The 27,557-nt window shown below is 52.8% G+C and overlaps 1 protein-coding gene across 1 annotated transcript in view; it reads right to left on the bottom strand.

Moving 5' to 3' along the window:
- Positions 1 to 14,567: 14,567 nt before the first annotated feature.
- SLC45A4 (solute carrier family 45 member 4) overlaps positions 14,568 to 27,557 on the bottom strand; it is a 74,418-nt gene continuing 61,428 nt past the window's right edge. Inside the window, exons 4-9 of the mRNA XM_036829929.1 lie at positions 22,279 to 22,467; positions 20,747 to 20,926; positions 18,885 to 19,918; positions 18,035 to 18,134; positions 16,883 to 17,094; positions 14,568 to 15,496 (exon numbers count right to left, since the gene is read on the bottom strand). Of these exons, the coding sequence (XP_036685824.1) occupies positions 15,134 to 15,496; positions 16,883 to 17,094; positions 18,035 to 18,134; positions 18,885 to 19,918; positions 20,747 to 20,926; positions 22,279 to 22,467 (2,078 nt within the window). The 3' untranslated portion in view covers positions 14,568 to 15,133. The remainder of the gene's footprint in view (positions 15,497 to 16,882; positions 17,095 to 18,034; positions 18,135 to 18,884; positions 19,919 to 20,746; positions 20,927 to 22,278; positions 22,468 to 27,557) is intronic.

Genomic DNA, 27,557 nt, shown 5'->3' with positions numbered 1-27,557 from the left:
CTCCAGCCGTATTTCAGACAATAGACAAGAAGGCTTGGTTTGGGGGCTGGCACGGCTCCACGACGCCAATCAAAAGCTCAACCCACTCCCTGGTCACAGGGAATATTTTTATGATTTGCTCTCAGAAGATGCGAATGCACTGGTTGTTCTCAAAGACAACCTTCGTATTGGATGTGATTGTAACATCTGAATTACAAGTGCATGACTTTGGTCCATTTCTAGGGGATTCCTTAGGAAGATGAAGAGGTGTTTTATCCACGTGACTAGGGAGGGCACAGTTGGAAAACCAGGCAGAGTTGCCCTGCTGTTGCTGCTGCCTGCAAATGTTTGTATCATATTTCTTGCAGGGACTTCCCTGGTGGCGCAGTGGTTAAGAATCCGCCTGCCAGTGCAGGGGACACGGGTTCGAGCCCTGGTCTGGGAAGGTCCCACATGCCGCGGAGCAACTAAGTCCGTGCACCACAACTACCGAGCCTGCGCTCTAGAGCCCTCGAGCCACAACTACTGAGCCTGCGCTCTAGAGCCCTCGAGCCACAACTACTGAGCCCACGTGCCACAATGACTGAGGCCCGCGCGCCTAGAGCACGTGCTCCACAAGAGAAGCCACTGCAATGAGAAGCCCGCGCACCACAATGAAGAGCAGCCCCCCCGCTCACCGCAACTAGAGAAAAGCCCGCGTGCAGCAACGAAGACCCAACGCAGCCAAAATAAATAAATTTATAAAATAAAAAAAGAAGAAAGATATGTCCATGTCCTAGTCCCTGGAACCTTTGATTGTGACCTTATTTGGCAAAAGGAGCTTTGCAGATGTAACTAAGATCTCATGATGAGATGGTCCTGAACCCAAAGACAAGCATCCTTAGAATAAGAGAAGAGACCAGCACACACAGGGGAGAGGCCAACTACATGTCATCTGCAAGAGCTGCACTTTAAATATAAAAATGCTAATGGAATAAGAGCAAAAGGATGAAAAACGTATACCCTGCAAATGATAAGCATAAGTCTAGTAGAGCTGTTAATATCAGGCAAGACAGACTTCAACTGAAGGTATATTTACAAGAAACAAACAGGGATGTGCACGAGGATGAGAAGGTCAGCACATCAAGATGACATAATGATCCTATGTGTATACGCATTTAGTAATAGAGATTCAAGACATGTGATGCAAACATGGTACAACTGGAGGAGAAAACAGACAAATCCACTCTCGTTGGAGATTTTAACACACTGCTCTCAGGAACTGATAGAACAAGCAAACAAAAAATTATCAAGGCTATAAAAGATTCGACACTATCAACCAATGTGACCTGACATTACAGAACACTACGCCCAACAATAGCAGAATATCCGTTCTTTTCAAGTGCACGTGGGGTGTTCATCAAGCTAGACCGTATGCTGGACCACAAGTTGGAAAAGATTTAAGTCACAGAAAATGTTCTCAGACCATGCCAAAATTAAATTAGAACTCAGGGACTTCCCTGGTGGTCCAGTGGGTAAGACTGCGCTCCCAAAGCAGGGGGCCTGGATTCGATCCCTGGTCGGGGAACTAGATCCCGCATGCGTGCTGCAACTAAGAGTTCACATGCCGCATCTAAGGAGTGTGCATGCTGCAAGTAAAGATCCTGCATGCTGCAACTAAGACCTGGTGCAGCCTAAATAAATAAATAAATTATATTTTAAAAAAATCTCTAATTAATTGTTAAAAAAATCAACAGCAACAATTATACAAAAATCTCCATATTAAAATGATCTTGGAAGTTAAACAACATACTTGCAAATAACCCATGGGTCTAAGAAAAAAAAAAATCACAAGGGAAATTATAAAATATTTTCAGCTGAATGACAGTGAAAACACAATATCTCAGAATTTATGGGATGCAGCTAAAGCAGTGCTCAGAAGAAAAATTATAGCTTTAAAATGCCTCTACTAGAAGGTTTAAAGTCAACAATCTGAATTTCCATTATAAGAACATAGAAAATAAAAACATTTAATCCAAAACAAGGAAAGGAGGAAATAATAAAGATAAGACCAAATATCAATGAAATGGAAAACAGAATCAACAAAGCCAAAAATTGGTTCTTAAAAATAATAGGTACACTCTAGCAAGACTGATCAAGAAAAAAAAAAAAGCAAACATAAGTTACCAATATCACGAATGAGACAGAAGATGATATCTTATAGCCATCAAAAGAATATCATGAAAAACTTTATGGCAATATACTTGACAGCTTAGATGAAATGTATAAATTTCTTAAAAAACAACTTTATGCAAAAAAAACAAAAACAAAAAACAAACAACAACAAAAAAACAACTTTATGAAACCAATGCAAGAAGTAGTTGAAAATCTGAATATTCCTATATCTATTAAGAAGTTGACTTTAGTCAAAAACCTTCTCACAAAGAAAATCCTAGGCCCAGTTCATTTCATTAGTGAATTCTAACAAACTCTTAAGGATGGAATACTAAAATTCCATAGAAACTTTCAGAAGAATAGAGGAGGGGAGGACACTTTCCAACTCACTTCAGGAGACCAGCATGACCCTGTTCTAAAATCTGACAGTGATCTTACAAGAAAATAAAAGTACAGATCAGTTCTCCTCATGAACATAGATACAAAATTCCTGACAACATATTAGCAAATTGAATCCAGTAATATTTTAAAAGGATAATATAGCATGACCAAGTGGTGTTTGTTCCAGGAATACAAGGTTAATTTAACATTTGAAAACTAATCTATATAATTCAACATATTAGCAAAATAAAGGACAAAAGCCATAATGATCATCTCAATAGATGCAGGAAAAAATTTGACAAAATAAAACATTCATGATAAAATACCTTGGCAAACTAAGAATAGAAGGGAACTTCCTCAAACTGATAAAGGGCATCTACAAGAAACCTACAGCAAAAAACATCCTTAATAGTGAAAGTCTAATTGCTTTCCCTCTAAGATTGGAAACAAGGCAAGGATGTTCACTTTCATCCCTCCTACTCAGCATGGTCCTGGAGGTTCCAGTCATGGCAGTAAGGCAAGAAAAATAAAAGAAGGGGAAAAGTACATTTATTCACAGGCAATTATGATTGTTTACATAAATCCTGAAAAGAATCTATTTTCTTCAATTAGGAAAGTAAGCAAATTTAGCAAGGTCACAGCTCAAGATCAATAGAAAACAAATTCTAACAGCAAACAATTGGAAAATGTAAAAATACTACTTACAATAGCATTAAGAACACATCAAATAGGAGTAAATTTAAGATGTGTCAGACCTGTGCACTGAAAATTCAAAAACATTGCTGAGAGAAATTTTAAAAGACCTAAATAAATGAAAAGATATACCATGTTAATGGACTGGAAGGGTAAATATTGTAAAGATGTTAGTTCTCTCCAAGTCGACCCGACAGATTCCATTTAATCCCAATCCAAGTCCCAACACAACTTTAAAATAGATATAGTTGTCAATATATATTTATTAAAGTTGTGTTGGGACTTGGATTGGGATTAAATGGAATCTACTGGGTCAACTTGGAGAGAACTAATATCTTGTACAATATTGATACAGACATATGGATATATTTGGAAATGCAAAGTAGAATAGTCACGATAACCCTTAAAAAGATCAAAGCCAGAGGACTCACACTATGTGATTTAAAGCTTTACTAAAAGATACAGTAATTAAGACTCAGGATAAACACATCGATGGAACAAAATGTAGGGCCTAGACACATAAGTGTACAGTCAGGTGATATTCAACAAAAATTTCAAGACAATTCACTAAGGAAAGTCTTTTAAAAAAAACAGTGCTGGGCTTCCCTGGTGGCGCAGTGGTTGAGAATCTGCCTGCCAATGCAGGGGACACGGGTTCGAGCCCTGGTCTGGGAAGATCCCACATGCCGCGGAGTGGCTGGGCCCGTGAGCCACAACTACTGAGCCTGCGCGTCTGGAGCCTGTGCTCCGCAACAAGAGAGGCCGCGATAATGAGAGGCGCGCGCACCGCGATGAAGAGTGGCCCCCGCTTGCCACAACTAGAGAAAGCCCTCCCACAGAAACGAAGATCCAACACAGCCATAAATAAATAAATAAATAAAAATTAAAAAAAAAAAAAAAAAAAAAAAACAGTGCTGCAATTAGTGGATAAATGTATGGAAAAGAGAAACTCAACCCTCATCTCACTGTACAACCCTTATCTCACTACACAAAATTTAATTCAAGGTGGTTCACCTAAATGTAAAGCTATAAAGCTCTAGAAGCAAGCATAGGAGAATATCTCTGGAACCTTGGTATAGGCAAAGATTTCTTAGAAATGATACAAAAAGTGCTAAATACAAAAGGAAAAATTAATATTTTGGATTCATCAAAATACACCATTAATGTGGTGAAAAGAGCAACCACAGATTGGGAGAAAATATTGACAGTGCTACATCCGACAAAGACTTATATCCAAAATATATAAAGAGCTCCTACAAATCAATAAGAAGACAAACACTCAATTAAAAAATAGGCAGAAGATACTTCACTAATGAAGCTATATGGTTGGCCAGTTTGAAAAGATGCTTAAAGTCATTAGTCATCAGGGGAATACATATTAAACCACAAGGAAATACCACTTGGTGCTCGTTAGAATGGCTAATATTAAAGATTCACGATAGCAAATAAAGATGAGGCTATTGAGCAAATGGAACTCTCATACACTGCTGGATAAAAATAGCATAACCACTTTGGGAGAGCTATTTGTCAGTTTCTTTTAGACACATACCTACCCTACAACTCCACAATACCACACTTAGTTTTTTTAACCCAAGAGAAATGAAAACATATGTCTACAGAGAGACTCTTATGAGAATGTCCGTAGCATCTTTATTTGTAACAGCCCTAAACTGGAAACACCCATCAACTGGAAAATGGCTGTGATATATCCTCACAATGGAATTCTATACAGCAGTAAAAAGGAACTAACAGCAATGTGTATGACTCTCAAAAGCATATTGAGCAAAAGTAGACAGACACAAAGGCTACGAACTGTTTCCATTTATAGAAGTTCAAAACAGACAAAAGCAGTCCATGGTGATTGAATTCAGAATCAGTGGTTGCCTGTGGTATGGGGTGTGTGGGGGATTGAGCTGGAAGGCATCAAGAGAGAATTCTCTGGAATGAAGGAATTATTCCATGCAGATCGAGTGTTAGTTACTCAGGTGTGGGTATTTGTCAAAACGCTCATGGAATTGCACACTTGCACCTGTGCGTGTCACTGTATGTAAATTCACCTCACTTAAAAAACAATCAAGGGGCTTCCCTGGTGGTGCAGTGGTTGACAATCTGCCTGCCAATGCAGGGGACATGGGTTCGAGCCCTGGTCTCGGAAGATCCCACATGCCACGGAGCAACTGGGCCCGTGAGCCACAATTACTGAGACTGCGCGTCTGGAGCCTGTGCTCCGCAACAAGAGAGGCCGCGATAATGAGAGGCCCGCGCACCGCGATGAAGAGTGGCCCCCGCTTGCCGCAACTAGAGAAAGCCCTCGCACAGAAACGAAGACCCAAAACAGCCCAAAAAAAAAAAAAAAAAAAAAAAATTCACCAATGAATTCTTCCAAATATATAAGGAATAAATAATACAAATTCTACGATAATTTTTTTCATAAAAACAGAAGAGGAAAAAAAAAAAAAAAACAGAAGAGGAGTTGAATGCTTACTATCTCATTTATGGGACTAACATTACCTGGCTACCAAAACCAGACAAGACATTACAAAGAAAAAAAATACGGACTAATTTCCCTCATAAACATTAAAATCTTTACAAACAGTTTAGAAAACCAAATCTAGCAATAAATAGAGGACATTACCTTATGATCAAGTGGAATTCATCGCAGGAATGCAAAGTTGGTTTAATATTCAAGACCAACTGATGTAATTCACCATCTTAACAAATGCAAAAAGAGAAAACACAAGTTCATCTCAACAGATTCAGAAAGAGTATTTGACATAGTTCAACATCCATTCATGTTAAGAACTCTCAGCAAACTAGGAATAGAAAGAAACTTCTTCAACTGGGTAAAGAGCGGCTACCAAAAACCCCACAGCAAACACTGTACTTACTGGTGAAGACTGAATGTTTTCACTGTGCAATCAGGAACAAGGCAGACTGCTTTCTCTCACAGATTGGGAGAAAATATTTACAAAATATATATCTGATAAAAGACTTGTATCCGTAAAACTCAACAAGGAAAACAAACCAACTAAAAAACAGGACAAAAAAACGAGGTTAGACATTTCACTAAAGATATACAAATTGCAAACACAGGAAAAGATGCTTAACATCTTAAGGAAATGCAGATTAAAACCACAATGGGGGCTTCCCTGGTGGCGCAGTGGTTGAGAATCTGCCTGCTAATGCAGGGGACACGGGTTCGAGCCCTGGTCTGGGAGGATCCCACATGCCGCGGAGCAACTGGGTCCGTGAGCCACAACTGCTGAGCCTGCGCGTCTGGAGCCTGTGCTCCGCAACAAGAGAGGCCACGATAGTGAGAGGCCCACGCACCGCGATGAAGAGTGGCCCCCGCTTGCCACAACTAGAGAAAGCCCTCACACAGAAACAAAGACCCAACACAGCCAAAAATAATAAATAAATTAAAAAAAAAAAAAAAAAAAAGGATGACTCATCCTCATGCTAAAACCACAATGGGACACCATTACACCACCCATAGAATGGCTAAAATTTTTTTTTTTTTTAATTTACTTATTTATTTATTTATTTTTGGCTGTGTTGGGTCTTCGTTTCTGTGCGAGGGCTTTCTCTAGTTGTGGTGAGCGGGGGCCACTCTTCATCGCGGTGCACGGGCCTGGCCTCTCACTATCGTGGCCTCTCTTGTTGGGAGCACAGGCTCCAGACGCGCAGGCTCAGCAGTTGTGGCTCACGGACCCAGTTGCTCCGCGGCATGTGGGATCTTCCCAGACCACGGCTCGAACCCGTTTCCCCTGCATTGGCAGGCAGATTCTCAACAACTGCACCACCAGGGAAGCCCTAAAATTTTTTAAACTACGCTGACTAGGATGCTGACAAGGATGTGAAGAGAGCAGAGCCCTCGTTCGTGTGACTGTGGGAACGCAAAATGGTAGAGCCCGTTCTCAAACCCATCAGAAAAGAGTTTGGCAGTTGTTTTTTTTTTTTTTGCAGTTTTTATAAAGTTAAAAATATACATACTCACCAGCTGGTCGTTTGACTCACCAATCCCTCTCAGGTATTTATCGAAGAGAAATGAAAATGTACATTTCATTACTATACACACAAGTCTCCTACTCACATGTTCCCAGCAGTTTTATTCATAATAACCAAAAACTAGAAACAATCCAAACGTCCATCAACTGTTGAATGGGTAAACAAATTGCAGTACATTCATTTCATGGAATACTACTTAGCAATAAGAGGGAACAAGCTCATGGTGCCTGCAATAATATGGATGCATCTCAAATATTTACGCTAGGGACTTCCCTGGTGGCGCAGTGGTTAAGAATCTGCCTGCCAATGCAGGGGACACAGGTTCGAGCCCTGGTCCGGGAAGACCTCACATGCCGCGGAGCAACTAAGCCTGTGTGCCACAACTACTGAAGCCCGCGCGCCTAGAGACCGTGCTCCACAAGAAGAAAAGCCACCACGATGAGAAGCCCCTGCACTGCAACGAAGAGTAGCCCCCGCTCGCCGCAACTAGAGAAAGCCCACGCACAGCAACGAAGACCCAACACAGCCAAAAATAAATAAACAAATTAAAAAAAAATTATGCTAAATAAAGGAAACCAATCACAAAACACTGCATACTATTATATTCCATTTATATGAGATTCAAGAAAAGGCAAAAACTATAGTGACCAAAAGCAAACGAGTGATTGTCATGTATAGGAGGTGGGAGAAGGGAACGCCTACAGAAGGGCACAAGGGAACTTCTTGGGGGGACAAAATGTGCTGCCGTGAACATGTGTACAGAAGTTTTTATGTGAACATGTGTCTTCTTTCGCCTGGGTATATCCCTAGGAGTGGAATTGCAGGGTTGCCTCTTAACCCGACGTGTGTTCGAATTTTTGAAGCACTATATCATGCTTGCGGTGCTGGTTACACTCTACACATTTATCAGAACTTATCATATGGCACACTTAAAATTAGTCAGTTTTGGGCTTCCCTGGTGGCGCAGTGGTTGAGAATCTGCCTGCCAATGCAGGGGACACGGGTTCGAGCCCTGGTCTGGGAAGATCCCACATGCCGCGGAGCAACTGCGCCCGTGAGCCACAATTACTGAGCCTGCGCGTCTGGAGCCTGTGCTCCGCAACAAGAGAGGCCGCGACAGTGAGAGGCCCGCGCACCGCGATGAAGAGTGGCCCCCGCTTGCTGCAACTAGAGAAAGCCCTCACACAGAAACAAAGACCCAACACAGCCATAAATAAATAAAAATAAAAATTTTTAAAAAAAAGAGAAAAAGGAGGCAAATCATGCTTAATCCTGAATTATACACTTTCCTGATGCACAGTGCTCAGATTAACGAGATGACGCCAAAGGTCTACTCACTTTGTGCCATGCAGACCCAGCCGAGTCCAAAGTCTCCTATGTGCATTGCAGCAGCTGTGCCGGGAACGGTGTCACTCTGGATCTGTCACCTACCGCCAGGAGGGCGTGTGGTGGGTATGCTTGCTAGTTGCCGCCACCCCACTTGGCAAAAGTCCTCTGCGGTCCTTCAGGCTGGGTCTCCTTCTTCAGGATCCTGCTGGTCTCCACCCTTCCAGGACCTACTCTTGTCTTGGAGAGTGCGTATGTGTGTTTTCTATCATTTCTAAGGGCCTGGAAAAGACACTGTGTGTCCACCTTCTGGTATCTCAGAGCTCAGTTTCCTGATCTAAAAATTATAAGTCTCTCCATTTTGTTGGCAGAATCAAGCACGTAACAGAATGATGTAAAAGAACTGTGCAAATGGGAAGCATATAAAAGCTTTATAATTAAAGCCAATGTGTCCTCTAGACTGAGTTTGAAGCCAAATGTGAGATTTCTAAGAATTCAACTCTCTTCACTAATAAATTTTTCTTCTCCCACTCCCAGGAAAATCCTAAAGCATACTCCCCAGAAACACAAATTAGTGAGTTTTTAGAATGATAGATGAGGTATAGACAGACAGGTTAGATAGACAGAAAATAAATAAGGTAAATACACATAAATACAACTTTTTTTCTGATTTTCCGATAAAAACGAAACACCCCAAACAAAAACCTCTGTTCATACTGTTAAAACAATGTAGTAGACCAATATGTGCTAATAAGGAAAGATGATCAACTATTTTGCGAAACAAAAAAACGTACATTGCAAACTCTACATAGTGTGGTCCAATTTTTGTAAAAAAAAAAAAAAAAAAAAAAAAAAAGCTTGTTTCTGCTTTAGCACATGTGGGACAGATGTGGAGGCGTGCAGGTTGGACGGGGTCTGGGGCACTGCTGTTCCGTTATCTACCGCCCGTGTGTGTGCGTCCTCCAGCCAGCAGCCTGGAGCGGCCTCCCCTGGCGGGTGACTGCACCTGCGCCAGGTGAGGCGTGACGGCCCCCCCGCACCTCCGCCCCGGTGCCAGGTCTCGCGGGCTTTGCGCATCCTGGGCAGGGGCTGGACGGACACCAGGCGGCGCTGCGCGCTCGCTTAGCCGGGAAGAGGATGAGGGCGGGGCCCCTGGCTCCAAGCCCCTCCCCACGGGGAGGGCCCGCCTCTCGCTGCCTGCACAGCGGCAGGAGGGGCAACGCGGGGACCCTTCAGTCCCCACGACAGGGAGGCACGAACCCCCTGGTCCCCACGGCAGGGAGGTGTGGCCAGGTTCTGCCCGCAGGGGCGCTCAGGGCACAAGCGCAGGGCCAGGGCCTCCCAGTTTCCATCCTCCTGATGCCCAGGCGCAACACCAGGACCCCGTGGTGATCTCGCCCCCAACCCCACCCCGCCAAGGGTCCGAGCCGGCCCCTTCGCCCCTTCGCCCCTCCGCCATCCCCAGGCAGGCCTCCCCAGTGCCCCAACTCAGAGCCAGCCTCCGCCCCACTGCAGGTCAGCAGCCTCGGAACAAATCAACCCATCCAGCGTTCATCTCTCACCGGCTGCGTGACCTTGGGCGAGCCCCTCCCCCTTCCTTTCTTCTGTTGCCAAGTGCAACAGGTCACCAGCATGCTGGGTGGTTATCATAACCGGCTGGCTCAGCCTGAAGCCCACCTGAGCCAGGTGAGGTGGGCCGAGCTGAGACCCCCCCCACCCACCCACCCAACCCCGTCGCCTCTGGCAGGTACCCTGGAGGGCCTGGGAGTTCTGACACGGGCCCCCAGGTTTGGGGCTGGGAGAGCCTCTGGGGACACTTCAGGAGCCCTAACCTAGTCCACACCCACTGGCAGCCCTTGGTCAGAGCGGGGCGTCTCTGCCCTCCCCACCATGGACACCCACCCAGGTTCCAGGAGGGCAGGGGGCGGGCCTGGGTCCACAGCCCAGCCACAAGAGGGCAGAGGGAGGGGCTCTGGAGAAGTGACACAGACACACCCACGCTGTCACCTGGCAGGGAAAGGTTTATTAAGTTTCAACCACAGAGTGACAGAGCGAAACAGACATAGGGAGAGCCTGGTCTACACCGGAAAGTGAGCGTGTTATACAGACAGGACCTTGCGCACAGGGATGGGACAGAGCGCGCCAAGCAGCCACATCAACCGGAAAGAAGCCCCAAGACCTAGGGCTCTGCATCAAGACACACAAACACCAGGCCGCTTGTGCCCACCTAATAAGAAAATTAAGTGATGTGCGATATTACTTTTCTTTATAATCCCTTTTCCTCATAAAACGTTATGTGTTTAACACACACTTACATCACTGCTAAAATCAGCAAGAGCTATTATAGTGCTCCAACTTAATTAAGTTGATAAAAAACTTGTCCTGTGGCCAGTTCACAATGGAACTAAATTTAAGTTTTGTTCCGAGATGCCTGGGGAGTTTCTCTGGCAGCAAGAGGCATTTCCAACAATTGGGTCACTCCGCCACCCAGAGAGACAGTCTCGGTCCACAGCACGTGGAGCTGTGCCCCTGGCAGCCCGGGGTAGGGCAAGAGGGCAGGGTGGGCACTCAGCTCGGTGGAGGGCCCAGTGGAGGCGGCCACTCCCGAGGATGGGCTGGCCAAGGGACCAGGACGGCGATGGGCGGCTCCCCACGAGGAGGTAATGACAACAGCCCCCAAACGTACTGGGTGTGCAAGGGCCGCGCTGAATCGACACCACTCCGCTGACAGCTGTGCCCCAGGAACGCCCGGGGGGTGGACCCTCGCGTTGGCCCTGTCAGGCGGGCCTGAGGCCCCAGGCCCGGAAGTGGGCAGAAGATGGATGGTGTGTCCCAGAAGCAGCCGCCTGCAGATGGAACGCGAAGAGTCGGGCACGTCCGTTTCTGGCAGCAACCTTCCCAGGAGGCCCCTCACAGGGGTGCCTGCGCTCCCAGCGGGGGCGGCCAAAGGTGGACAGAAGCCCGGGTGGAAGCCCAGCAGCTCGAAGGTGGCTCACGTCCGGAGAACCTGGTGTCTGACAGCCTTGCTCCGCGCAGCTGTCCCCGCCACTGGCTGCCGCACGCCCTCAGCCGCAGGAGGGATCGGCTGGCACCTCCCGGAGCATTTTTCAGCCCAGGCTACAGAGGCCTGTGGTGCCCGGAAGGCGAAGGCTGGAGAGAGAGAGGACGGCCCTTCCCCACAAGCTCTACCAGCCACTCCTGCCTCTGCAGCCTCTCAGAGGCTCCACCTTGGGGTTCTGGGGGGCCAGTGATCTACGCCTCCACACACTCGTGCCTTTAAGAAAACACACCCGAGGACTATTTGGAGCCAATGACCCAGCCGTCCTGCCTCCCTCTGGGGGACACTGCTGGTCCCCCCCCCACCTCAGGGGCCCTCCAGCCACCCGGGGAACATCGCAGTGCTGACCCTGCCGACAGAACGGGGACAAGGTCCCGCCTGGCCGACCCCGATGGCCCCTCGAGCCTCCCCCCGGGGGCACTCCCGCACGGGGCAGACCCCTGCCGTGTGTTTGGGGCATCGCTTTGAAAGATTCTTCACTCAGCGGACTTTCACAGGGAACCAGGGGTGCAAACCAGACCTATGTTACCCTATTCTGGTAGTAAGTCCATTTATACGACACGGCGACCAACCAAATCCCTGCCAAGCCCTCTGCTCAGGGGCACCGGGCCCTGAGCGGTGCCTGCAGACCCCCGGGGCCCACAAGGCCAACTCCAGGGTCATCTCCAGCATCAGCCACCCGGCCAGCCTACCCAGGGGTTGTCACGGCCTGACCAGTCCCCTTGGCCCGAGCACCAGACAGAGGACCTTTCGAGGTAGCAGGCCACAGAGGACGGCTCTGCGGCAGTCGCCCCACGTCGCCCCGAGGCACAGCGACAGGAAGCACACACCCCTGAGCCATGGTCGGCAACGCCGCCTCCTGCAGGCAGCCCACCCGCCCTGCCTCTCAGCTTGTCTTAAGACACAAGGTGACGACAGAGCTTCCAGTCAGTGCAACCTGGGAATAACCTCACTGCAAGGACGGAGCCGAGGTGAAAGCGCTCACGCCGTGCCTGCTCGCCCCCAGGCGAGGGGCCGGGAGGGCAGTGCTGCAGACCGCGCGGCACCTGCCCTCCCAGACCGACCCAGTAAGACACACTTTGGTCACAAACATCCAAAGGGCTTTGAAATCTGTAAAACTCGATGGCAGCACACTCGCTTCTGCACGGAGCCGCCAATCGAGGCCACGCCCTTCCCTTCGCGGGCCTTTATCACAAGCACCTTCCAGCGTGGTTCTTGTCCTAACGGTGACTTCAACAAATGTCCTTTGATGTCTTCGCTGGTTCACATAACTGTCAAGTTTAAGGCTGGGATCTCCAGGGTCAACACGCTTTTCAGGTGGTGGTCTCGCCACAAGCCCCTCTTGCTCCTGTAAATCAAGCCCCAGCTGGGCCCTGGGGGCCCTGGGTCTGGAAGGGAGCGCTGGCTGTGGATAGGGGCAGGCCCGCGAGGGGTGGCCCTCTCCACACCATCCCCGCCACCCCCCATATTCTCTGCTCTCCGGCCTCCCCGTTTTCTAGCTGCCAGGAGACCCCTCGAGGAGCAGCTAAACGCAGGCTGTGATCGAATCACAGCAGGAGGACCTACCATCCGAAAGCTATGAAGGCCACTGAACTGCATATAAGTGACCTGCTGGGGGCACCCGCTTGGTTAGGGGGGGGCGAGGGGGAGGGTGCTGAGAAGCACACAGCAGATGGCCGGTGGGTCAGTGGGGGCCTCGGGAACACCGAGAGGGCCTTCAGTGGTGGGAAGGACTTTCCCGTCCAAGCACGAGATTCCCAAGGCCATGCTCCAGCTATGATGCCATCGAAAACACTCCCGTCTTCCGGTCGGTTCTCTGTGATCCTGGGCTTCTGAGGGAGGACACGTGGCCTGCGGACACATCCGACATGGACAGGCACCGCTGCTCCTTGGGCACAAATCACAACCTACAAAGTGCCACCAGCAACGGAGAGACAGGGCAAGACCAGAGGCTGGTCAAATACATTAAACACGGCTATTCCTTTCAACACACAGAAAATTCAAGTAGTTTATTTAAAAACTGCTTAATTTCATCTTGAAATATATGTTTGCTTTAGAATGATCATATTGCAGCATGATTCTCATGCATTTTAAAGTACTTTATTTAAAAAAACATCAACTTGAGGCAGCGAAGTATTACAATCCTCTCTCACTTTATCCGGGTAATGGGCGGGAGGCCTCCCTCTTTCTCCTGAGATCAGTAAACCTAGACTGACCGTTCCAAAGAAGAAAAGCAGAAACTGCTTAGTTATAAAGAAGAGTGTGGTTTGAAAAGCATTTCCAAACAGCTGCAGCATGTGACGACCGTGCTTCCCCGGAGCCCGAGTTTGGTTCTCTGCTGAAACAAGAAACGCCGTGCCGAGTTGACCCGTGGACCGGACCGACCTTCTTTCTATCCCAAGACCCACTTCTTCACTGTGAGGTGGCTCTGATTCCAGTGGCCAGCGGGGAGAGCAGGTGCAGAGGTCAGAAGGGTGCAGAGTGTCCGGCGTGTGGGCCTGGCGGTGGGGCACCGGAGGCAGAGCCACACCGGGAGCTCTGCCCTCGTGATTTCCCCCACAAATGGTTTAAAGACAAAGTGCAACGCGAGAATCACAGCCTCTCCAGGGAACTTCGGACAGGACGACGGGCAGGAGGGCTGAGCACGGGCAGCAAGCAACACACAGGTAGGCCCGCAGGCAGGGGCAGGTCTGCTAGTTCAAGGGCTACCCCGGCGCTGGCGGCCCATCCCAGCCCGCTGGGCGGGGTGTCTGGAATTGGCCCTTGTGAATTGCCCTGGTCACCCCACGAGAACCCGGGGGCCTTGCCTCCTCCTGGCTTTGGTGTCACTACTACTGCTGCCCGCCGCCCACGAACAGGGCTGCCCGGGCACAATGCAGCAGACTCTGAGGAAAACAGGAGATAGATGCTGTTCTTCCAAGAAAACCACAGTTTCAGGGAAAAAAAAAAAGAAGAAGAAAAAAAAAAATTTTTTTTTTTTCTAAAGTAATCAGAGAAAAATACTCTCCAATAGCTGCAGCACCAACAAAATGTGATGAGATCTGACAGAACGTCCAAATACCTGTAGGCATCCACAGGGAAAAAAATTTGATAAAAATGTTTTAGTCACTGACTACATGACTGCTATCTGAAGAATTCAGATACGATATAGCAAAATACATCAGATATTTTTTGTTTTCAATTATAACTTTAGAAATGCAAAAATCTTATTTTTTTCTAAATCACTTATGGTCTATGTTGTAAATCTGGTTTATACTTTTAAAACATGCAGAATAATATACCTGCAGAGTAAAAGACAAAGTTGAAATTAAAAGATCTTTTTCGATTAAAAAAAAAAAGATTTCAAATGATTCTTTTTAATTGTGGAAAAAGTAATTAATGTGGTATTTTTGCCTAGTGGCGCCAAGCTACCCTACAACTACCGAGCCTCCACTCTGGTTTGCGCTGCCACAGCAAACCAGCCTGCAGGGGCGGTGTCCCCCGCCCCTCCCCGCCTCCCTGCCGGCCCTGGAATGTGTGTGCACGGGGCGCGGCTCAGACCATCGACTCGGTCTCCGCGAGCCCCTGCGGGCCCTCCTTCCGGGACAGCTTCAGGACCGTGGGCTTCTCGATGCTGCCGCTCCCGCCTTCGCCCAGAGCCTGGGAGGACAGGCCCTTCTGCTCTTCCTTGGCCTCTTCAGACCCCTCTGGGTAGATGACCAGGAAGGTGGCCGTCAGGAAGCCCAGGAAAGAGCCCACAGAGGCCACCATAGGGATGACGCGCACAGTCCCGACCGCATCGACCACGCTGCCCAGGGCGGAGGCCACCAGGATCTGGGAGATATAGACCTGGCAGGAGAGGATGGCACAGTCTATGCCAAAGCCACGCTTGGAGTTCCCGGGGCTGTGGTGAACGTACTGCAAGAGAGGAGGACACAGGCGTGAGGGCCGGGGGTCAAGCCGTCGATCATCCTTCCCGGGGTTTGAACATTAGCTCAGAAGCGTGGACACAAAACCTGCCTTTCCCCTCAGCCTGTTTGTTCCCGTCCCTACCCGACTTCTATCGAACATATAGTATTGGAGGTTCTGGCCATTGCGATAAGGCAAGAAAAATAAATTAAACCTATAAAGAATTGGAGTATACGTATAGCTGACTCACTTTGTTATACAGCAGAAACTAACACACCATTGTAAAGCAATTATACTCCAATAAAGATGTTTTTAAAAAAAAGAATTGGAGGGGCTTCCCTGGTGGTGCAGTGGTTAAGAATCCGCCTGCCAATGCAGAGGACACGGGTTCAAGCCCTGGTCCGGGAAGATCCCACATGCCGCGGAGCAACTGAGCCCGTGCGCCACAACTACTGAGCCTGCGACTCTAGAGCCCGTGAGCCGCAACTACTGAGCCCGTGTGCCGCAACTACTGAAGCCCGCGCGCCAAAGCCCATGCTCCACAATAAGAGAAGCCACAGCAATGAGAAGCCCGAGGACTGCAACAAAGAGTAACCCCCTCTCGCCGCAGCTAGAAAAACCCGCGTGCAGCAATGAAGACCCAACGCGGCCCAAAATAAATAAATTAATTAATTCATTAAGAAAAAAAATACAAATGAGAAACAGAAGTATTGTCTTTAAAAAGAATTGGAAAGCAAGAAATAAAGCTCATTATCCATGGATGATGTGATTGTGTATGCAGAAAGCCCAGAAGAATCTATAAATATACTATAACAATTAATAGAATACACCATATTTAGGGAATATCATAAAGGCTCAATACTATAAACTTTGAACTCCCTCTAAATTGATATATGTAATCAATGTGTTTCCAATAAAAAAAAAATCCCAGAAGCTGATTCTAACATTTAAATGGTCAAGAATACCCAAGACAATCTTGAAGAACCAAGTTGAAGAACTTATACTACCAGGTTTCAGGTCCTATTATAAAACTACTTAAGACAGTGTAGCATCATCTGTCTAAGGACAGACAGACCCATGGAAGAGAATACAGAGATCCCCCGAGACAGACACCTGACTTATGACGATCACGACACGGCAGTGCGGGTGGGGACACTGGGTCACATGGCCATCTCCATCCTTTGTGGGGAAGCCATAAAGTTCTGATCTACCTTAGACCACACACACGAAGTCTACCCCAGGTAGGCCACAGGCCGAGGGTGCAAGTGCAAGGGAAGACGTGAGCTGGAATGTCCCATGCAGCAGGACTGGTGAGAACCCTAGAGCCGCCCACAGCTGGTGACCCTGCCCCAGGACCTCACCCACCAGCCACCCACGCCCCCACCGGCCACACACCTCCTTGATGTCGTGGTACTGCCCGAGCAGGGCGTAGGGGCAGTAGGAGATGCTCATGGAGACAATGCCCATGGTGCTGATCATGATCATGGCCACGTAGACGTTGGCGAACATGGCCATCACAGCTGTGCCGACGGAGAAGCCCAGCGTCCCCAGCACGTAGATGACCCTGATGCTCAGGTCATAGTTGTCCAAGTACTTCTGTAGCAGGGCTGCAGAGAGAGAGGCCACCACAGTGACTGACAGGCACCGCCCACTCGCTCCCCTCCCTCTACCGCTGCGCTCAGCCTGGCTCAGGAACCTGGTGCTATCCTGCAGCCCCCTGGGGCCTCCCTACCCTGCAAGGTCAGGCCTTCCTGATCCTTCCACCGATCCAGGCCCACTCGGCACCCTCTGGGGCCCTGTGCCTGGTCCTGCCTCGAGGACTGAGTTGTTGCTGGTTTTCCTCGCGAGCACCCACCCCCTCTGGGTCTGGAAGGACAGACTCCTGCTCACCCTTCCTGACCCAGCCCTCCTGAGAAGTCCTCTGTTAAAGCATCGGCAGCACCGTGACCGTCATGAAGGCTGCCCGCTGCCCCTGGCCGTTATCTTGGTCATCCTCAGGTAAGAGCACAGGCAGGGGGCCCGGCCCAGGCTCAGCCAGGAGACCCCTAACTGCAGCTCTGCCCCGTTTCCAGAAGGTGTGCCGGCATGTCGCTCCCGGGACTGAAGCCTGTCACTCCCACCCCCTATCCTCCAGGACACAGCTGAGCCCAGGGAAAGGCTGCCCGTCTCCTCCGGCAGGACCCAAACACACCGTATGCGCTCAGGCAGGACCCAGGATGCCTGCCTCAACCTCCCCCGGCGTCCTGGCTGAGGGCACAGCTCCTGCAGCGCCGCCACCCCCCGAGCCGTGGTCAGACCCCTCCCCGAGGAGCCTGGGCAGGCGCCTGCCCAGAGGACAGCCCGCGGCGGGTCTCAGGACACCGGTTCCCGGTATCAGGCTAAGGTGGCTTATTCCCAAGATGAGGATGAGTGGATTTCAACGCTGCTGTCCCTGAGGGGTGGCCCTGTCTGGTCAAGGCCCGCCATCCACAGAGCAGGATGCCCGCCGGTCTTGCCAGTCATGGAGCACGTCCAGGAAAACGGCTCACCTGACTGGGGGCCGCTTACCTGAGCAAGTCGCACCGGTGGCCGCGTAGATGACCAGGCCCCAGCAGCCCATCTTCACGCCCGCGTTGTAGGCCTGCCATGCGGTCGAGTTGGATGGAGCCTGTTCCAGAAACGAGACTGGGATTCAGGGGGTGGGGACAGCGCGCTGTACCTCCGGGCAAAGAAGGTCATTTACATCGAAATTCACGTCTCGACGGCAGGCAAGCTGTGTACCACAGTGGCAGCACCACACGGAGGAGGAGCAGCCTTGGCCCAGGCCGGGACCTGTGGCAGATTGTTTGCAATCTCCCCCGGCCTCGCTCCTGCCCCGAGTCTGGCGCATGCGACTTGCAGCTCCTGCCTCTGCCCTCTTGGAGCCCAGAGGCCGCACGAAGCAGCTCAGACAGTCCAGGATGGTGAGGACCACGTGGGGCGGGAAGGCCTGAGCCTGCGCTGGGACCATCCTGGACCTGCCGACCCGACTCTGGGCGACACGGGCACAGGTGCGAGTCAGCTGATGCCGCGGGGACTAGGAGTCACGCCCAGCTGGCCTGGCCACGAGCCAACAACATCGCTGTTTTAACCCTCTGCACACGGCGTCTGTACGCGTCTGTACGCGGCGGGAGCAGGCCTTCCTGCCTCTGGCTCCTCGGCGCTCCGACACTCGCCAAAGCCTGCCGTTTGCTCGCCGCGGACCCCAGTGTGAATGCCCTCTCGGGGGCACATGGCGACTCCCGACTGTGTTAACAAGGGCTGCACGCACCCCTGCAGCTTTGGGGGCGGCCTGCTGGGCGCCGGGGCAGCAAGCTGTCACCACAGCCAGGCTCCACCGCCCCCCCCAGTGCCCCAAGTGGGGGCCCCGGGCGCTCACCTTGGGGTCCCCCTCGAAGATGACCTGGCCCATGAAGTCGGTGTAGAACACGGCCTCGGCGATGACGGAGAACCAGGTCAGCAGGTGGCAGAGGCAGAGCCGCACCAGCTCCTGGGGCATCTTCAGCATGGACAGCCAGAGCAGCCGCACGGTGGTCTCGCCCTCGCCCTCCTCGCTCTCTGTGTCCCCGCTGGACGTGGTGGCCCCGCTCTGGTTGCGGCGGCGGCAGCGCTGCCGCTGCCGCTTCTGCAGGTCGTACAGGTCGCTCATGCTGCGCGAGGGCTTGATCAGGACCACGGCGTTGGCGCGCCGGTAGCGGTAGCGGTGGGACCCGGTCTTGCCGTAGTAGGAGAAGGTGCTGGAGGCCTGCCGGCGGAACATGTGCCGGCGCCGCCGCCCGGAGCCCGCCGTGGCCGAGGGCTTCACGTCCACCCGGCTGCAGCCGCCCAGGCCGCCGCGGGGCGGGGAGCCCCCTCCGTTGGGGAGCCCGGTTGTGCTCAGGTGGTTCTCCAGCAGGGTCTCGTCCTCGCCGGCGGGCTCGCAGAGCAGCGGGGGCAGGCGGGGCAGCCGGGCCCGGGCGAGCTCCTGGCTGGTGCTGCAGGGGGTGCCGGGGTAGGAGGCGTCGTGGAAGATGGAGGGCTCGATGTCGTGCAGGAAGAGCAGCTCGGGCTCCAGGCCCAGCGTGGCGTCCGGCACGTGCAGCACCGAGTCGCTCTTGCTCCGCACGATGCCCGCGTCCAGGAAGTCCAGGGCCAGCTCGTGCTCCGACTGCACCTCATCCGGGAACAGGGCGCCGCCGTCCAGGACGCTGGCGCGGGGGCCGGGGGCCGGTGCGTCGGCCGCGTCCACGCTGCGCTCCTGCTGGGGGCTGTAGTGCTCCTCGTCGATGCTGAACAGGTGCAGGGCCACCGACACCGAGAACACGATGGCCGCGAAGAAGAAGAGCACCTCATTCTGCGTCCGGAACCAGGCGCCCAAGAAGGTCTGGGTCCAGTCCAGCCCCCCCAGCACGTAGCCGATGGCCCCGCCGAGGCCTGAGGGACGGGGCGGGGTGGGGCAGCAGTGAGAGGCGCAGGCGCCTCGGCCCCCAAGGAGGGAGCCGAGCCGGGGGGAACCCAGACGGGTGTTCAACACCCCCCCAACACACACACACACACACACACACACACACACACACACACACCGGGGTCCAGGGCCGCCACTCAGAGAAAACGGGAGGAACAAGGCAAGGAGGAACGACACCTGAGCCCGGGTTCGGAATCCCGGCCTGACAGGTTCCTGCTTCATGAATTCGGACAGAAACAGGCGGCTGCCCGGGGAACGCTCTCCGCACTAACCGCCATCCCCTGAGCTCACATTCCCACGTTCCCGTCGGATGGGAAGGCCGCCCGACTCAGGGAGCAGCCAGCGCAGGGCCCTGGACTGGGGCCACCTGGCTAGCACGTCCCCCACCCCAACCACAGTCACCTGGCCCTGCCAGGACCCCAGCTCACTGCCTCGCCCACCGGCGTCTGGGACAGCAGCCTCCCCCCACCCTGGCGACCGCAGAGGAGCGGGGCGAGGACGGGGGATGGCGCGGGCGGGGGCGGGGCGGGGGCGGGGGATGGCGCAGGCGGGGGCGGGGCGGGGCGGGGCGGGGCGGGGGCGGGGGATGGCGCAGGCGGGGCGGGGCGGGGCGGGGCGGGGCGGGGCGGGGCGGGGGATGGCGCAGGCGGGGGGCGGGGCGGGGCGGGGCGGGGGCGGGGGATGGCGCAGGCGGGGCGGGGCGGGGCGGGGCGGGGCGGGGCGGGGGCGGGGGATGGCGCAGGCGGGGGCGGGGCGGGGCGGGGCGGGGCGGGGCGGGGGGGGGGGGGCGCTCTCACCGGCAGAGAAGGCGTGGATGTTGAGGGCCATGTCCTGCTCCTCGCTGTCCACCACGTCCAGCAGGTAGGCGCGGATGGGCCCCTCGGTGGCGTCAGCGCTGAAGTCCAGGACCACCACCCCCAGCACCGTGAGGACGATGCCAATGGGCTGCCGGGTGGGGACATCGCCGAGGGACAGACCTGACAGGGCAAAAAGGAGCAGCCGATCTCAGCCCGGTGGCAGGCAGTGACCTCCCGGGGAGACGGCGGCCTCCCACCCGCAGCCAGAAGGGCACGTGCTCCTCGGCACAGCCTCTCCTGACGGAAGGAGAGTTTTGTCTTTCCTGGCTCTGGGAAGGAGGCTGTGAGCCGTAATCACGCACCTGCCTCAGGCGAGTCTGGCCCTGAACCCAGAGACCAACCTGCCCCCTGACAGCTGAGCTAAAGCTGGTTTCACTGGATTCACCGCCGTGGGACCGAGGGGCGCTCTGTGCACAAAAGTGATGGGGGGGGGGCCCTGGGCTCATGGTCTGGAACCCAGGACCAGCCCCTGAGCTCTGCAGATGAGGCGGGTCTCAGACACACCCGCCCTGCGTGAGGGCAAGGAACCTGCTGGCTACCTGGACCCTGCAACGCCCGGGAGCAACACAGGCGCAGCAGGACAGCGGGCACCGGGCCGGAGCTCCGAGCCGCCGCGTTTGGGCCACGGTGGGCCGGGCCCACCTGCACACACAGGTCCTCGAGAAAGCCGCAACGTGCCCTCTAAACTGTGCCCGCAGGTGCCAGGAGGGCGGCACCCCCGGACTCCTGATCCGGGGGCATCTGGATGGAGGGGAGGTGGGTGGGCGCTCAGCTCAGGGAGGCCTTCCTCGGCCGCCCCCACCAAGCTGGCGCTAAGCTCGCCCCAGGCGGCCTCACGCAGCCTCTGAGCAACTGAGCGAGGCTCTGGCCGCACAGCAAAGTTTTCTGCACCGCCCTCCCCAGTCCCTGAGCCTCTAGCATCAGTGACCCCCGCCTGAACTGATGCAGACTTGGGGCAGGCTCGCCTATGTCAGAACACAGATTAAGCCTTCGACTTAGAAAGTCATTGCCAGAAAACAGGGTTTTGTTTTTCACCAGTGCTGACGGTTGCTCTCAAGCAAAAGCTATTTTCCCACGTGCAGTTGTTTCAGTTGAAAACAAAACAACAACAAAAAGAAGCAAAACAAACCGCGAGCACACGAAACAAACAACAAAGAAAGTATCACACTAGGTCTGGATATTTTCAATACCGAGCCTAAGAAAAGGAGAAAAAAAAAAAGAGAAAAGATAATTTCTGAAATAATGCTGGAAACAGGACGTGGTGTCAGATACGCATTAAAAACAAACGGATCACAACAGGAAACGCTCCCTGAGAACAGGTTCCCACGGCGTTCCCACGTGGGGCCCGTGGCCTGGCCACCGCCCGGGCGCCCAGGGCTCGGCACAGCTGCCCAGTCCGGGTCCAGCCGGTCTGAACTCTTTAAACCTGCACATCTTATCGAGTCCCGGTCAGGGCTCTGCAGGACACTCACCGATGGCAGAGCCGTTAAGGAAAAGTGCCACTCCAAAGAGCACGCCCACGCACAGCACGAGGATGAAAGGCCGCCGGCGGCCCCAGCTTAGGGTGCACCGGTCACTCGCGGAGCCGATGAGGGGGGTGAAGATGAGACCAAGGATGGGGCTCAGGAACCAGGTGAGGCTGTAGTACTGCTCCGGAAGGCCTGCAACAGACACGCGGGCCGTTACACACGTGGGCGGGCGCGCTGCAGACCACCTGCCCCAGGCAGCTCGGGCCACGCGCACACACCCCTGCCAGCTAGAGCGCCCCCAGGCAGACGTCCCCACCTGCCAGGCCCGGTGTCTGAAATCAGCCAAAGCCCAACGGGGAAGCATCAGGTGGCCCCAGGCCAGAACTGGGCCGTAGAGCCGGTGCCCTGGGACCTGCCCAGGGTGCACTCGGCAGGCGGGCACAAAGCGTATGGCGCAGGACACAGGACCCAGCGGGCCCGGGGCCGCCGTGCACACGTGGAGAGGCTCCTGCAGGGGCGTCGGCACGAGGGCAAGACCCTCTCATTCCTCTGGCCCTGACCAGGGCCTGGGGTCTCAGGGGCTGCTCAACGCCACCCTCGGGGACCAGGCACTGAGCCCGTCAGCCCAGAACAAGGCGGGCGGGGGACTGACGCTCCGCTCCCGGGATCGTGGGCCTCACAGCTGAAATCTATCACGAGGGTCCTGCAGAGGGGCCTCGCAGCCACTGTCGCACTAAATGACCCCAGCAGTGGGCTTCTGAGTGGCTACTGAGGGGCAGCAAGAGGGGAAGCCTCAGTGTGTGTCCAGCTGGAACCAGGGGGTTGTGTCTGGTGCTTAATCCTCCTAACTGCCCAGGTAGGCAGGGATTACTGTATCCATTTCACAGGCGGGCAATCTAAAGCTCAGAGAGGTTTAGGTAGGTAATCTGCCCTGGGTCACAGAGCGAAGAAGTAGGAGCCTAGGACTTAAACCCAGGGCTGCCTGATTTCAAAGTCTATGTACCCCCCGGCCCCACTCTACATGCTTCCTCCCTATAACACAAACATGACGCCCGTCGCCACTGGAACAACGAGAAACGAGTCTGGCTCATTCATACACAGGACAACACGGCGGAATCCCGCACATGCTGGGTGCACAAGGGCACACACTGTGGGTTCCATTTACATGATGTCCAACGGGGCTAAAGGAGTGTCTGCTGGGAGAAGCCAGGGTGTTGGTCGCCCCTGGGAGGGGCAGGGGCTTCGGGCTGGTATGTTCTGATCTTGATCTGGATGGAGGTCCCTGGTGACAACTCACCCAGCTGGAGACTCGGATCATGCACCTCTCTGTATGTCATACTACAATGAAGAGTTTACATAAAAAAATAAAAGCGTGCCTTGGCACGCCAGCGATTGTTAGCTAATGTTTTACACCACCAAAGGCGCTGAGAAATGGAATATTGTGCTGAACTACTAAGAAAAATAAACTGTGTAGGAGGAGGAAATCGTTTTCAAAGGAGGAGGGAAGCACCTTTCAAAATCGTTGCTAACATGCCCATTAAAATATTTATGCATTCAGCCTAGAATTCAAGGTGTCAGCCTCGACCTTTACACCACACAGAACCTTAGGAAGGGCGAATTCTGTTCCTGATTCAAGTCAGCAGAACGTACTGGTGTTTCAGGAAATGAGAAGCCTGCCGAGTGTGCTCTGCTGACAAGCGGTGGTCTACATGGCAGGCCCGGGTCCTCGGCGTTCACTGTCAAAGTCAGGCACCGGGGAAAACGACAGCGGTACCGCCACGTCGGCCGCGCCGACACTTCCTACGCTCAAGAACGCACAGTGTCTAAGCATCAGGCTTCTCAAAAACGGCTCCCGCACAAAACCATTTAGCGGGTGCGGTGTAGTCGGTTTCAGAGAGAAAGGAAAGCATTCTTACCCCAATGGACAGACTCTTAACTATTGTTGGGCTTTTCAAAGGTCACAACTTTACTAACGAACGGTGACTAGCTTGGTGACGGGGCTCTGTGCAGAGCTGCAGCACGCACGCACTTGCACACACGCAGGCATGTGTGCACACACACACGTCGACTCCCTGCCGTGCCTGCCATCTCCCCTGGGGGCCTGGCCCTCCTGCTTCAGGCACAAGGAAGTGTTCTGGACTTCTGCACCTGCTGACTCTCACCTCCCTACCTGGTGCCTCTTAGAACTCTGAGGCGGTCACCCACCCAGGAGGCTCCCACTCAGCCGGGCTCACCACCGCTGCTGTAATTCCACACCTGCTGAACCACCTGTACGCGTGCCCAAGAGACGGGCATCCCTGAGGGCGGAGACCCACAGAGGCAGGTACCAACGACTGTTGAACTGAACCAAAGCCGAGGTGCACCTGCAGCGGGGTCAGCCTGAAGACCCCAACCACCGACCTCTGACCCTGCGCACTGCTGCTGGCCGGCCCCCAACCCGTGTCTGATCTTCAGCTGTGGTTGGCCACCCCATCCCCCGGTGCCCTCACCCGCCAGGCCTGCCATCTGCCCCAGGCCACCTTCCCCATCCCCAGCCAGCCCACCACACACATGCCTCCTGGCATCAGTCATCTTGGCTCCCGGTCTTGAACGCACTCAACACTGGTCCAGGAGCAGGGGGCCCAGGCACACGACACGCCTGGGACCGGCTGTGCTTGCTATGCAGTGGGGGAGCAGTGGTTCCTGGCCTCGGCAGCTTCCACTCCCAGGGACACGGCATTTTTAGCAAACTCACCAGGCGACAAGCATCACAGGGTGACCCGTGGCGCTTCAGGGACTGAGCGGGTCGGGAGGGCAGCACCCTTGAGTCTGAGGGAGAGAAGCGGATGGGCTGCCGGGCAGTGGGGGCAGAGGGGGTGGGTGTTTCTCTGGCCATGGCAGGTGGAGCTCTTTACAGAGGAGAAGGCCCTGCGACCCCGGCCGGGCCTCTCACAGGGGACACGGGACCAGGGACAGGAGGTGGGGGACCCGCAGCGCCATCCCACGCACCTGCCCGGATGTCGGGGACTCGGGAGGCGTCAGCACTGGATCCCTCCTGGCACCTCCGCTGGGCGTGGCCGGAGGGGGGCTGCCGGGCAGGGCGGCCAGCAGGGCCCCACTGTCATCCCGTCGCTGCTCGGAGGAAAGGAGTTCGTTCCAACCCCTCTCCTTCTCAAGGTCAACGCTCTGGAACACGACTGAGCAACTCTGCGGCCCCTTTTTGTTAAGAACGTTGCTACGTTTTTTAACGGTCGAAAAAGATCAAAGTAAGAACATTTCCTGATGTGTAAAAAGTGTCTGTAAATAAAGTATTATTGGAACGAGGCCACACTTGTCCACTGATGAACGGCTGCTTTGAGCTCCATGGCAGGGCTTGGAGCTGCTACAGACATGCGTCCAGAGCGCCAGGAACATTCATTCACTCTGGCCCCAACAGGAACCGCCTGCCAACCCCTGCTCTAGATGCAGCGCGGTTGTGTGTTGTCCAGGGTTTGTCTGTCTCCTGAGTTGTGCTCAGTCGGCCCTATTACTGCGGAAAGAGGGGTGTGAAATTTCCCAACAATGACTGCGAATGACTGTTGGAGTCTGCCCGTCTTTGCTTCACCCGTGTCTTAGGCTCTGTTCATCAGGAGCACACGCACCTCACTCCTGAGCCCACCCTTCCATCCTGTGAGCTGCCCTCTGTACCCCCGGCAATGCTTCGTCTTTATCTGGGGTTAATACTCCCACCAGCCGACTCAGGCTGCCTGTTCCCACCTTTTCACCTCAACCCCTCGGCGTCAGTCACGGTGTTTTACGAGAAGATGGGCGGGTCTCGCTGTTCCATCCACTCTGGTGTGTCTCCTTGCTGGCGTGTTTCGTCACTTACATTTAGAGTAACTGCTCACGTGGGTGACGTCAGGGCTGCCGTTTTCCTACTTGCTTCCAGTCTGCCCCCTCCTGGGGTCTCCGTTCCTCTTGTTCCTGCCTTCTTTTGGTTAACTGAGTATTTCTCCACATTCCATTTTAATTTACACATTGGCTTTTTAGCATTATTTTGTAGTGGCTTCTCTAGAGACTATATTACATGTCAACTTCCAGTCTATTTGTGGATATCGTTCACGTCACATAAGAAATTAGTGACTGTCTGTGCCCGTTTACCCCAAGCCCCTTTATGCTGAAGCTGGCACATACGTTTCATCTGCAGCCACGATAAACCCCACGCTGTGCTGTGAGTTTTATTTTAAACAGTCATTTTAAAAGAATTAATAGGAAACTGGTCTTTTATTTTTACCCACCCATCTTACCATTTCCATACCTTTCCTTCCTTCTTCCTCGAGATCCCAGTGTTCGTGTGGTATCACTTCTCTTCAGCCTGAAGAACTGTCTGTAGCTTCTTCAGCATTTCTCACAGAGGTCTGCTGATGACAAATGCTCTTAGAATTTACCTAAATTCTCTTTATTTCACTTTTTGTTCCTAACAGATATTTTTGCTGGATACACAACTCTGGGTCAACTCCTCTCCCCGCCAGAACTTCAAGACACGACTCCACTGTCTTCCGAGAAGGCTGTGACAGCCCACATGACTACATACGTGTCTTTTCTTCCTCTGGTGCCTTCGCGATTTCCCCTTTGTTGCTGCTTTTCAGCAGTTTGACTATGGTGAGCCTAAGCGAGGCTTTCTTTACATTCATCCTGCTTCACGAAGCTGTAGATTTAAGCTTCCACCAAACTTAGGAGGTTTTCAGTTATTTCTTCCTTCACATTTTGATGCCCCATTCTCTTTCCTCTCCTCCAGGACTCCAATTACACGTATATTAGACATTGTCCCACTGCTTCCTGAAGCTCTGCTCATTTCTTTTTTCAACCTTTGTTCTCCCTGTTCTTCATATTAAGTCATTTCTACAGACCAATTTCTCAGTGCACTGAATCTTCTCTCATCATAAAGGTTAATTTTTATTTCAGATACTGCATTTTTCAATTCCAGAATTTCCATTTGGTTCTTTTTTAAAATAGCTTCTATTTCTCTGTTGAGATTTTCTACTCTCCACCTAGAGCCTGCTTTCCTTTATATGTCCCCGAGCAGAGTCAGAACGTGTCTGATGATTCCAACACAAGTCATCATCTTGGGGTCAGGTGCCTTGTGGCTTTTTCTCTGGAGTGAAAGTCATGTTTTCCATTTTCTTTTCTCCCCAAATGTCTAACAGTATTGAGTTGTAGTGCAGACATTGTAAAACGATGTGTTGCAGAGACTATATTCTGTTACATTCCTTCGATGAACAATGATATATTTCCCCCCACAAAGGTCAATAACTGGACTTTGA

The sequence above is a fragment of the Balaenoptera musculus genome, chromosome 17 (genome assembly GCF_009873245.2).
Source record: "Balaenoptera musculus isolate JJ_BM4_2016_0621 chromosome 17, mBalMus1.pri.v3, whole genome shotgun sequence".
NCBI lineage: Eukaryota > Metazoa > Chordata > Mammalia > Artiodactyla > Balaenopteridae > Balaenoptera > Balaenoptera musculus.
Note: the sequence above shows the minus strand (reverse complement) of the source record. Positions and strands in the feature narration are given on the sequence as shown.